Source organism: Pomacea canaliculata, linkage group LG3 (genome assembly GCF_003073045.1).
Source record: "Pomacea canaliculata isolate SZHN2017 linkage group LG3, ASM307304v1, whole genome shotgun sequence".
NCBI classification, from domain to species: Eukaryota; Metazoa; Mollusca; class Gastropoda; order Architaenioglossa; family Ampullariidae; genus Pomacea; species Pomacea canaliculata.
Window position 1 is genome coordinate 17,226,602 of NC_037592.1, and position 13,636 is coordinate 17,240,237.

The 13,636-nt window shown below is 40.2% G+C and overlaps 1 protein-coding gene across 4 annotated transcripts in view; it reads right to left on the reverse strand.

Annotated features, from left to right (window-relative positions):
- The window catches only part of LOC112560159, a 57,025-nt gene extending 50,806 nt beyond the window's left edge, over nt 1-6,219 (reverse strand). For 2 of the 4 annotated variants that reach the window (XM_025231780.1, XM_025231778.1), the window contains exons 1-2: nt 5,857-6,219; nt 5,468-5,720 (exon numbers count right to left, since the gene is read on the reverse strand). In XM_025231780.1, coding sequence (XP_025087565.1) covers nt 5,468-5,552 — 85 coding nt within the window. In that variant the 5' untranslated portion in view covers nt 5,553-5,720; nt 5,857-6,219. The remainder of the gene's footprint in view (nt 1-5,467; nt 5,721-5,856) is intronic. The other 2 variants (XM_025231779.1, XM_025231776.1) reach the window with 1 other exon arrangement.
- Nucleotides 6,220-13,636: the final 7,417 nt, after the last annotated feature.

Genomic DNA, 13,636 nt, shown 5'->3' on the forward strand with positions numbered 1-13,636 from the left:
TCACGTATCATCTTCGTGGACCACGTAAACTCCACGTTGTTGTTGCTGGCGGCCCGATGACCTCAGCACCACGCCGAGCCATCGCGGCTCCAGCGTGACGCACTTGCTGCTGGTGCAGGCAGAGCCGTGAGCCGTCTGAGCCTCACGGTGCTGATCAGCCATGTTGACATCACGTAACGCTATCACGTGGAACAAGCCGAGGTCAAGGGGGAGTCGACGCACGCGCAGTCGTCCCGGACAGACCGCGTAACCGTTTGAAATCAGATTGGCGCCGCACGGATAAGGCAGATACGTGCAGTGATCTGTGAAAGCGGAATGCCACCGAATCCAAATATAAAAGACTGAAACTAAATGGCGAAAAATAGCATCGGTTGTCTCCACAGCTCACGTAGGTGGTGAGAAGTGGGGCTACGGAGTTTATAGTCTCGTTACACCAGTGGTACAGACCACGCCGGTACACCACGAATATCCCTGGACTGCTGGCAGACGATTTTGTCCAGTTAACTGCTAAAACGAGGCATAAGATAAGAAAGCTTCCGGTTTATTCACATTTCAGATTAACTACTAAAAGGAGGCACGATGCAAGAAAGCTTCCGGTTTAGTCACATTCTGTGTTACTTCTCGCCGAGACTAACAGCAGAGAACTTCGCAAGAGGCTAAGCGTTGGTCTTGGCAGACAGACAACAGTCCAACTATACACATCCTTGGATACATAGAGAGTTTGGAATCAGGGCAACAGCCTCCAAGGTAACCTGGACATTAGACTAATTTTGAGTTCAAGTTCATCCACTGTGCGAAGTAATTTTTACTGGGTATGAGAGTATGTGAACACCGTGTCTGACGTTAGACTAGTGTCGGGTAGGGCGTTACAGCTATGTCAAATAAACATAGAAATCATATCCTTTGTGCAAGTGGACAAACGTAGAATTGCAGAAGTCACAGAAGATGTGTAACAACAGATGGATCATTCAGAAAAGCGTCTATTTTCACACACACACATCCCAATTCTAAACAACTAAACTGAAGCAAACAACCAAAGGTTCACAGAATAATCCTGCAGAGTTAAAGATAAAGTTCAACATCGCAGTAACAGTGTAACACCAGCGCTAGTTCACAATGACAAAAAATAAAAAAGAGAGAGAGAAACACCTGCAGGTCTCCAGCTCAATCCATCGTATTTCGTCAGTCTCCGTGAAACCTCGGCAGTCTTCGTCAAACGTCGACATTCTTCGTGATAGTTCGTCGCTCTATATATAGAGGTGATCGTGGAGAGAACATCCAGAGCGAGAGAGAGCAACATGATTTGTCTCCATGGCGACACAATCTGACGAAGAATTAAGACAGACGTGTAACAGCTTCTCACATATTGCATGACAGTCATGCTGACAGATAGTGCAGGTGGTACTGTCCATCAAACTCCTCGCGATGATAATAACATCTCTACTTATATCGATAATTTCTTTTTTCTTTTTTTTAGAAAAATAAAGCATCTTTGGCAGGATTTGGATTCAGAGAGAAGACATGGCTGTTGGCCTGCAACTGGTTCCCATACAAGAAACATCACACACAAAATGGCGGCACAGTGTCTGGTAGAATCTGGCGGAACTGAATGTCCGAGAGTAAGCTCACCCTGACCGTTAAGTACATAGGAGGACCGGCAAAGAGTCCGAGAAGTTCTGATGACAGAGGATGAAAAAGAAACTTGTCACCGATGGTTGGTATGGCTCAAGAAAAAATTTAGCCATATAACATTAGGACAGCTAAAGAATAACAAACAAACGAACAAAAAATCCCACGTGATAATCAGGATTCGTCGAGGCTGCCATTTGTGGCGTGGTTGACTGTATTTGCTGGAAGGTGCAAATGTCAGTGGCTAGCTGCGCCTAAACCACGCCGCTGGCGAGATCCACTTACCTGGTCCGAAATGCCAAGCGTTCAAATCCCATCCACCGGTACAAGCATTCAAGGGTTAAAGAGAGGTGAAAGAGAAATCAAGTGCTTTTTTTCATCCCATTAACCTCCAACCTTACTCACTCGCTGGAAACCTTCATGGTATAATAAACCATTGTGTTACAAAGAGAACAGCTTTGTCTGGAAAATGGAAATGACAAAAAGCTCAGGAAAAGCTCGTTATATGCATCGTGGAAAGTGTGTGTGTGTGTGTGTGTGTTTGTGTGTGTGTTTCTATTTTTTGATTGCACTAAAGCGATGTTCACAAAAAAAGGTTGTAGAGAATATCAGATGTTCTTGATTGGCTTCCACAGAACTGTGACTGACACTCTAAGGCAGTAATGCCAGCTTGCTTGATTAGGACTAATATAATGTAATCCAATGTAATTTTGTTATAGAATTAATAATGACCTAATCGGAATTAGTGTTCAGTGATGCATACCCTGAAAGCAGGAACTCATTTCAGCCAAATTTTGCTGTAACATAATGTGATATGCAAGTGAAGCAACAATTAACTTTTCAGTTTTTGTTGCTGATTACGTGGAAGTCGTTTTTGGTTATCACAATGAGCATTTCCGGTAACAAAAAACTACAGCTTGATCAAAGATTTATGTCCGAATTACAGGACTTGAACCTTCAAAAAGTTAAACTGAAATTTGACGTCTTACAATTTAATTACTTTGATTAACTTTAAAAAAAAAAGTTGCAGGTGAGGAAGATACACAGTAAAGGTAGGAGGATGTCAACAGTTCGATAGGTAACCTGGAAGAAGACAAATACCAATTGACTGAGCGACACTCACCACACAGCTCCCAGCATCAGCTCCCTCACAGAGCGTGTGTGAACCAGCTGCCAAGGGAGGTAATCGGATGAGGCCCGACAGCGATCGTGGGCAAAAGCGTTATGAGTTAGCGTTCCTGAGCCTCGCTAGTCACGCAACGCCCCCGCAGCAGGGAGGAATAGTTTTTTTTTTCTCCTGTTATAGTTTCTGAGTTAAGCCTCGATACCTTGGTATTTGTATACACGGTACCTTAGTGGACTGTCGGATGCCAACTTGACTGCTTTCCCTTCAGCAGTTAAAACATTCGAATTGCAATGTTGAAAAATGTTTATCGGCTGGTGAAAATTTTGTGTTTTGCCAGTCCTGTAGTGGTCATAATGACAAAATGAAAAATCTTCCAACTTTTGTCTCTTAGAAAACTTAAAACATTGCAGAAACATCCCACGAATACAGTTTGAGTGTTTTACACCCACCCACATACACACACGATCTCTAACCCACGCAGACAGGGTGGAGAAAGGGTGATCAAGAAAGAAAAAAAAAGGAAAAGAGTAGTGAGCAAATGAGAAAGAGATTAGGGGAGAGAGAAAAGCACACAAAGAGAGGTAGAGAGAAGGAAAGCGATGAAAGACCGATAATGCACAAACAGAAAGAATTATTCTAGTCGCTTTTTTTAAACAGCAAATGGCAGTTAGAGACATTTCCGTAATTTCCCATCATCGTGTGTGTGTGGGTGTAAGAGAGAAAGAGATAAGATCTGAATGAGAAGAAGTGATAGTAAAAGAATCAAAATGACACTTGCCTTCTAAATATCATTAAAAATGATAAAAGAGAAGAGGATATACCATTCTCTCGTCCTTTCACTGAGCACAGCTCACCAGCAGAACTCGTCCTGCGCTCAGCGCAAGTAACAGTCTTTTTCTAAGGACATAATGAAGCCTGAACATCTACACTACCTATCTGTTGAAAAAAAAATGTATCTCTGAATGCTTTCAAAATCGGAGGCAAACACTAGGGACCATCCTCGAAACGGTTCTCCAGCATGGAGCAGACGATGGATCCGGAAGAAAGAACTTATATAAAAAAAGAAATGTTGGAAATTGGGAAATGTGTGTTACTCTTAACTTTGGCAACATGAGCACATGACTTTCTCTGTGGAAGGATGGGTGGCAGCTAGGAACACAGGCGCTAATGTGCGCGCATGTGTGAACAAATGATTTGCCAGATATTTGTTTATTTTTTTTTTTATTTTATTTTACCAGATGAACAGAAAAACGTAGATAAAGATAGAGAAATAGACTCGAGAGATAGAGTGGAGAGGGATGTAATAAATTGAACTCACAGAGCTAATTGTCCCACTCCTGTCAAAATAATGATGAGCATTTTAGATTGGAGGGGAAATAAATTCCAGAAGGATGCCTCCGAATAAGGAGAGTTACTCTTGCGTACACGTGGCTGAACTCCATTGATCACGTGTGGCTTCAAAGTGCTTCGGAAGTTTGTGCTGGACATTTCTCTTAAGCTTTTAACAGAATCGACAGAGCTGCCAAAGAATCGAACTTGGTATAATGACCTGCTGAATTGTTTCCTGTAAACTCTGCCTTATTATTTTTTTTTAAAGAAGAAGAAAAGTACCCTGCCTGACGCAGCAATTATGTAATTCAATAAGAGTATTCGAAAGCTATGAACATTTTTCCTACACAATAAATACTTTTTAAAACCTTCTGTTTACTGCAATCAATTCATTTTATACACAATAAATACTACTGTTTCCTTTCGTCCTGCTAAGAAAGAGCACAAAATGTTTAAACTACATCAGAATGATATTAATGTAATGTTTTATAATTATTCAATGGGGTTTCTTGTTTATGGGTATTTTTTTCTAATTGTATAGAGAATATTTTTATTACAGCAATAAAGAGTTGTTTTCTAAATCTTGCCCTGATGGTGGTAATGGATAAGCTTCGCGATTTAAATGCAAATGGCGAGCACACAATAAGGTTTACACTGGAGCTGATGTTTCTTTGAGCAAATTGTTTTAGACCATCGGAGGTATCGTCAAATCTGTCAGAACGGGAAGACATTTCTGTGTTCTCTATCTCTGCAAACACCTTTTCTTTCTTTAAAAAAAATTAAATTGTGTATGATTGATTCTTCGAGAATATGCAGCTGCGATGAAAGGTGCAAGCATCTCATTTAAAGCAGACTACAGGTGACAAATACTTGGTTTCAAACAAGAATTATTTTCAGACAGTTTAGCTAGAATACAGTTGGTTTTCTTCGGACTAAATAACAAGTTTTTATACGCACTGGTCATTATTATTATATATATTTACGATTAGCAGTTTCAGAACAAGGTAAACATCATCGTTTTCGACCTGACTGTCCAGGATGTCTACGCGCCTGTCTCACCTGTTTATTTCCTATCAAGGTGATTACGGAAGCTTCACCTTCTTCGATCCTGTTGTCATCCGCTTCATTATCTTTGTAGAAGCAATAGATTTATACGGATACTTAAATGTACACTTCTCTTCCTAAAAGCTCCTGCATCCTCTGTGTTAATCGGGATAAAAGTTCTCATAATTAAGCTAAGTAATCTCATAGAGAAGTGTCAATAGGTACTTAAATAACAGTTGTAAATGTCCTTCCTTCTCTTTTTCTCGCACACAGACCTATGTAGAGACAGGAAGAGAGTGATCCACAAACTTAAGTGTTTGAAAAAAAAAAAGTTCTTACCTGATGATACCAGACAGGAGTACAAAACCACAGTGAGTAGAACGAGGAACAGTCTGGTGGACATCTTCAAGGAAAGCTGATCCATTAGCCTGCGAGCGAAGTGTGTGGTGGCGGACGGCAATGGGTCTGGCTTTGAAGGGGAGATAACTTGTGTTGAGCGGATTTTGTTTGTTTGTTGTTGCTTTTTTTTCGTTGTTCGTGCTTGTATTTGGCTGTCTGATTATTCCTACGTCTAAGCGCGCGAGCTGAACACCTGAAACGTTATAGAAAAATGAAAAAACATTATTTTTCGAGATTTTAGAAATATTTTCCGATTCTCTCTCTTTTTTGAAAAAAAAAAATCTTGTGTAGCGTTCTAGTAAGTATGTTAGTCTTGCGACAGGTCGTACCCGGAGCATAGCTGCAGTTTCGTGGACGTTTGAAGACTTTGGGCGACTGTGGGAGGCGCTGCCGACTACAACACTGCTTCTACTCGCAGACCCTTCTTTCTTGCTCGTGGTGCGCTCTTCAGGCAGGAGGTAAACTTTCTGGCCCGTTCAGCGCTGCGCGTGCGCTGTTGCCGAGCTTTATGTCGGGTGAACCACCTACTGTCGCCACACTTCCGCTGCGCGCCACCCGCACGCACCACGCGGCGCCGCAGTGCGCGAGCTCGTGCACCGAGATGGAGAGAGGAGGCTGGGCTGGTCCATTGACATCGTCATCACGTTTGTACTCAAAAGATGTTTGTTGCCTGGACGCCCCCGTCAGACACAAGAAAAGTCGAAAAAAAGGGGGAAGTTGATAAAAAAAGTACCCGAAAATGTAGAGTCGAACCCTACCCATCCTTTTTCTCTACCTTATTCTACATTATTGCATGTTTTGAAACTAATTGCAGGATTAGTTTGATTGTTGTATCTTGGACCTAATCTGGTGTATCTGTACAGAAAGTACCAATCCGCTCTCTAAAAATATGGACAGATGGCCTGAACTAGAAAATTGTTCGTTCTGTATTTTTTTCTCTCTCTTTTTCTCCGGTCAGTAGACAGGAAAACGTTCCGAGATATGAAAGACTTTGTAGACGCAGTCAGGAAATATGTAATAAATGTTGGAATGCCCTTCAATGAAATAAATTTATTATTGAATGTAAAAACACTGAACTTGTCCACATTAAATATACTAATGTATAACAGTTTTAAAATTTTTTTTACATCAAAAATAACAAAGTGTTATTCAAACTAGTCGTTTTCCTATTATTGCTACTTATTTGCATCATTAAAAATCAGCTTTTCCATTCGTCATATAAATAAATATTTTATTCGTGTTATATATGTTGATAATATTTACAGAGAGTGATAATATGTAATGAGAGTGAGAGAGAATATTTGACCCGGGATTGTACTTTTTATTTAATTCTTTTTTGTATTTTCAATACTGTTATGGGGGAAGGGTGGCGAAAAGAAAAAAGAAACTCTCTTTCCTCGTGTCTTTCTGTCTGTCTGCCTCTTATCATTTTTTTCCTGTTTGTTTTTATCATGTCAGCCATCATGAACAATAGAAATCACAACAGACTTGTAGTTTCCGTTAAAACCTCTGGTGACAATGACTAAACCAACAAGAGGTGGAGAATGAGACAGAAAGAAGTGAGAGATATTGGAGAGAAATAAAAATGAATCAGGGAGAACACGTTGCCGTTACTGCTCATGAGATATGTACGAGTATTTTATTGGTGGTTGCTAATGATAGATCCTCTCTCTCTCTTTAGGTGGGTGGGTTAGGTGAGTGTGCGTGTTTTCCATGTGTAAAATTCCGCTAATTTACCGATTTCAACTTAGGATCATCATTTGAAAACCTTTTTTGCCCCAGTGTTCATAGGCAGCCAGTGTTCTGTTCTCAATGTAAACCAATCAGCCATGCTAACTTCGTCCTAATTTCAAGCTGTCATTAATTCAAAATCACTCCACAACAGTGTAAGCCTCTGTTCATCTCTTGCCGACTGAGCGCGGCGTGCGTGCTGAGTGAACGTGCATTCATCTGCAACACGTTGACAAAAGGCCGGCAGCACCAGACCAAAAGTCGGCATTGGGCAGTACTTGTCTCAGCATTTGCACTAGATAAGTCATAGTGTAAATTACAGAATAAACAATCTACAGAAAGATGATCAAACTTGCACGATAAACAAATTACAGACTCACAAAATAGACAAGGATCGAAAACACGGAATAGTAAAATTAGAAAGAAGGAAAAATACCCAATGAATAAGATAGCTACAGAATAGACAAAATACACGGTGAGGTTCAGAACAATTGAATAAACAAGCTACAGAAACACAAAAATACACTGTAAACAGTCTACCGAAAAGCATAGAAGAGACAAACTACAGAAACCAGGAGCACTGTCTTACTACCTCTGTTTGTGTGTCTTACATATTATTTTTAAGGTTTTGATAGTCCCAGTCCACTAATGACACAGCAGCTTAGGCAAAAATTAATAATAAATAAAAATGGACTGAGTTGGACATGCCTGCACTCACCAGCTCACACCTTCCACCTCACCAAGTATAACATCTTTAGCACTCACCATTATTTTACGGAAGAGCAGTCGTACACCATCTCGGGAATTATTCAAAACAGCACGTGGTTAATTGACTTTTAAAATTAGTAAATTAAAAGGTAGGTTCCCCAAGGAAATCATCTCGCACCAAGTAAATGTCGACTGAACAAGCAGCTGGGACATTAAACCTTTTAACTGCTGTTTTTAATGTTGTGTGAAGGACGAGAGCCCGGTACCACTTAGCTGTAACAACCCAGTGGGGACGTCTGCCACGTATGATCAGCTTTCGAAGGAAAATGTTGGCCCATCCTGTGTTTACTCAGAGTGCACAGATTTACGAACAGCGGCATGAAACATTCACCACATGCATCATGTCAGTCATTTTCATTCCACACATTCTGCAGAAATTGCTGGAAATAGTTTTAACTTCTGCTTCTTGGGTTTTTGCCTGTAAACAACTGTCCTGATGATAACAACATGACTACAACTACGATTACGACGACAACCACCACGAAGGGTAAAGCAAAAAAAAAAAAAAAAAAAAAAAAATAAAATAAAACAAAAACAAACAAGCAAACAAACAAAACAAACACACACCAAAAAACCCAACAACAAAAACACCCCAAAACAAACAAACAAAAAACTAAACTAAACTACAACTAAAATAAAAAAACAAAACAAGTGCCAGTACAGACATCGAAAGCAAGCAGTAACCTGCAGGAAGTCTCAATTTTATTCATTCTGACTAAATGGTTTCCCTTGAGCAAGCATTAAACGACAAGCATAGTAACTTTTTCATTTAAATTTTTATCAAAATGACCAAACTGCAAAACTGAAGGACATCATGCCGATCGCAATGTTTTGGTTCATTTATCAATGGCGTAGGCTGATGTTAGATTCCATGAAAACTTGAGTACCAAACAGTCCTATCATTAAATTTATCCGTTTTTTAGCTTTTTAAAAAAATTGTTTTCTTAATTGAACTAAATCAAGAGAGGTAAACATCAATGAACCCTAAGCTGGTTCAGCCTGTATGGCCCTCCTCCATGTCTCAGGACGAAGTCGTCTTGGAATGTAGTAAATAAACTGTAGGCATGATAGAGGGAGAAGGGAGTGAGATAATTTACTCTTTATCCATAAAGGTAGAATTTTAATTGTCACGAAGTTTAAAACAAGTCTTTAAAAAGAGTTCATGTTATAACAGAGAGTGAATTGAGTGTAAACAACAATCTTTACTCGCTATATTGTTAGTTCTTGGTGTGGGGAAGTAATAGTAGTAATCCGATAATTGACTATTTTCCATGTTCTGCTAGAAAACACCTGTCGAGTTGGAATTTCTTTACAGCGTGAAGACTTACTTGGAAGAATGAAGAATTTATTTTCCTCCACTTTCATCTGTGTTAGTTTTACACCGGTTTCAAGAGCGACCATGGACGCCATGAACGTTTAGTGCTGGGAACAACTTTCTTTTAGTGCAACGGAAGTACTTAAAGGTCGGTCGATCTTATTGAAGATGGGAACGAGGCTCTGGATCCATTGTTCAGAGGGAAGTACCCACTGGGGTGTGGAATGTCTTACCGTTAATCAACCGGCTAATATGGATATTTTAGAATTTGTACATCGGTTTATATTAACAGCGGGTGTGGAGTTATGTAAGTGCAATTAACAAACAACCTTTAATAAACTGGGGGATAGGGACACTTTAGTTGTTTTTTCCTGTTGCATCTGTTACAATATGTCCGATTTGGGGAAGCAGACGACAAAAGCGGAGTAATGTTACAGTATCTGGGTAGCTCCACCTGCTGGAAGCCATTTCTGCAACAATTCATGCACTGAAATGCTGATACAAAATCCAGATTTTTGTTTCTGTTGGAGAACTCTATAAATGCTGGCATAAAACAATGTAAAGCTACTGTCAGATTTGTTCATAAGTTATAGCAAACAATGGCGAAGACTGCGTCCTGTCTGAGGACCTTCGTAGCTGGTAGACCCGATCCGAGCAATGAAAATATATTGTACAATGCGTTTCTAAAAATGGATTTCAAAATATGTTCCCACCTCAATGACGCAGTCACCAGACCAGTATAAGCTCTCGATGATGCAGTATTATTGTTTTTTTCTTTTTTTACTACTTGCACTAATTACCCTCAGCAATTGGATAGCTACAGTCAATACCCAGTCGTTGGGGAATGTCTACTCCAGGAAACGTTTGCCAGTATGATATTCGAGCAGGTCTGGCTCAGACAGGTCGATAACAAGGCGGAATTTTTAACATAGCTAATAAAAACCCTGATGTAAGTTAGAAAAAAGAAAACCTGACTCCCACGTGGCTCTCGCGGTGCACGAGGCGCATGACTGTCGTACCGTCCCCTTCGATTCGGTTGGTTACATAAACACCCGCACCACACTCTCAGCCCACGCTGGGTCCTGTTTGCAAATGTTGGAAATGTTGTCTCAGTAAAAAAAAAAAGGATACATGACAAGGAAATATGGGAAAAACATATTTTCTTTTAGCTAGGTCACTTTTTCCATCGTGACTAGCGGCAGGTCATTTGATCACGTGGAAACCCGTAGTCATAGTAACGACCTTTTACGTGACTTTTACGGATGATACTTAAAACGACTTTACTTTGGCGATAATGAGTTGTTTTTAATAATAAATTTTGTTTTTCAGATTCAGAGATGGTTGGATGTCCATGACACACGAGTCGCCATTAGCGAATATGGCAGTTCACTGAGTTTTAAAAATTAGTTTCCGGTTTGTTTTTGCAAGTTGATTAGAACAGCAGGCTCTTCGGGGTGGATCATTATTCAGCGCATTTTCCTGCCAAAAACGAGTCATCATGTGCATACTATTTAGCGTCTGGGACTAATCCATAGAGGAAAAACAAAAAGATGAATTGGTCTGTCTACGGACCACAACAAATAACGCTCTTACCTCCCTTGAAAACCTCTTTACAAAAGTTTGATGAAGTTACTTTTGTTGACATCCAGTCCACGCGTTTTTGTTCACAGAGGGGGGACTATGCTACAACCAAATAAAATAAGTGAAAAATAAAGTTTCTAAAACACACTTTTAATGTAAATACACTGAAATGGGTAAAATATTTTTTCCCATAGATCTCGGGATTTTCTTTAAGAGATGTAACTTAAAATTGTGAGGGGCGATCTTGAAAATATTTTATAATCTGGTAATGTTTTATTTCAATGTGTGTAAGGGTGTCCCTTTTATACAGAATAAAACGATAAAACAGCCAAAACTTATTTTGAACTATTTTTATTTTAATGTTTTATTTAGTGGGGAAAAACTTGATCATTGAAAGTATGGTATTTCTTGTAATCTGGACGCCTAGAGTAGTGGCTGCCAGTACATTCTGTGTAGCCTACTACTCGATCAAAAGAAACTGGTTTAACATTATTTATTTCCTACAGAAAGTAACGTACCACAGTTATTTTAAACGCTTTGTTGGGAAACAATGGTGGCAAGATGATGGAAGGCGGGCATCTTTGTGTCTTCTTCGCCAAAAAACAGCAAAATATAGACTGCAAAGGTGACTATCAGTGGCATAGGAACCAGGGGTGCAAGGGGGCAGCCATCCCCTCAAATATACACTGAGGAGACAAGAATATGAAAGTTGTTTACTGTCAGTGTGGAGTTTGCCCTCCCAAATCCAATCATCTTCCTACACCACTATGTACAAGTTTTTGAAAGAAAGGTACCATCACATATTGTGACTTTTTCTCTTTTTTTCATTTTCTGAAAAGTGCTGGAAAAGTATTTTTCTTCTGCAAATGACTTTTTTTGTTATGCCTACTTCATACACAGCAACAATGCGCTCTTAGAACGTTTCTGTCGCCAACGATCGTAAGTTACTCTTTTCTGACATCACCAGCGGGTAGCAGACTCGGCGCGTCACGTGACCTGTGCGAGCCAATCACGTCAGACCAGCTCATCTTTCTGTCCTCCCTCGCCACAAAAGAGTAGAAGGCGTGTTTACTCTGGCTGAAAAGCTTGTCTGGCTTGCTCCACAACGAGGGACCTTTAGATAGAAAACACTCGTCGCAAGGGCCAGGGTAACTTATCCTAAGTCTAAGTAACATTAAAGCTTCAGCGATTCTCTCGACAGCATCTTCAGGCTGATACCAAACTACAACCATGACACAAGTACATCGAGAGTTCTATGAACAGTTAACACTGACACTTTCAGCTACATCCAGACATTGGTAGCTCAGTCTGACCGACAAAGAAGAAAGAAGTCTCGTGTAGACTGAAAACTCATCTTCTACTTACATTTGTCAAGATGCCAGACCAAGTCAGGTCTCAGAATGTTGCATGATTTCATTTCATCTTTGCTCAGCCATCCCAACATCCTGATTATCTATGAATTGTCTGCGCTGCTATGTTCACTATCTTGATGTACACTTTCTTTGCATTCGCTTGAGTGTCCAACATTTTTTTTTTACATATATTTCTTTCTTGGTTTGTTACATTGCTGCTTAGCTTTTGTATGTTGCTGCCAGCAAAGACATTAATATTGCCTACTCCCCATGATGCGTGTCTTTGATATCATGAAGATGAAGAGTGGAAAGTCAGGAAAGGGTGTTTTGAGAAGGAACAAAGACTGGCTTTCCTAGACATAAGAACTAAACAACTCACATCTATGTCAGACTATTATAAAGCACATGTAGAAGACACATAAAATAAACCAAACAGGTGTAAAAAGATGATATGAAAACAAAAATAGACCTCTCATGCTTGAACTGTACCAGTTCCTCAGTCATCATAACCGCTCATGATGCAAGTCTGTTTGTTAGTCTGTTTGGTCGCTGTGGTAAGATACATCTGTAGGAACATTTTAATTACCGCCGAGCCTGTCGCTTCATTTGTTTATTTCGTGTGCGGACGTTTCGCCGCCGGACGTTTCGGAGTCGGACGTTTTGCCGACCGGCGTTTCGCCGCATTATGTCAGAGAGAGAGAGAGAGCTTACTTACTTCTCACAGAGTGAAAGTAACTACTAGATTACACAATAATTCTTTATTTCAAACAAATTGTACACACAGACTTCACAGACAGTTCACTTTGATTGTCACAGATTATGCGCAACAGCTTTGAGAAAAAACTTTGATACAACGGTTCACATGAGGAGGGATAGTGAGAGAGAGTTCACTGATACATTGATACATAACATAATTTGTGTGCGTGTTCCAGATTGTGCAGAATTGTTGATTACAGGTGCCAAGAGTCAACTTCGAAACTAAATAAGAAATAAACGCTTGTGTTTCAAACGCTAAAATTTACAGACTTTAAATACATTGTCACTACCGTCCAGAATTTGTGCATAGCTCGGACCACTTGGGAAGGTATTTCCGGTTCCGGTGTGGCCCTTGATTGTGGGCAGAAGGACTGAGCAGCCAAGTCGCTGGAGGTCAAGATTTGTTCTGCTGACAACCGCGGTCGGATGCTGCACATGCGCAGAACATCAGTTACCCGAGTCGAGCCTGGGTCCAAACAACAATTTAGTGAGAATTACCAGCTTGGATAATGTCCTCCTGATGTCAAACACTGATACACCACAGGGACTGAAATTTGAGCCATTTTGCAACAGCGAAAGTTCTATAATTTCACCGAATCCTTCAGT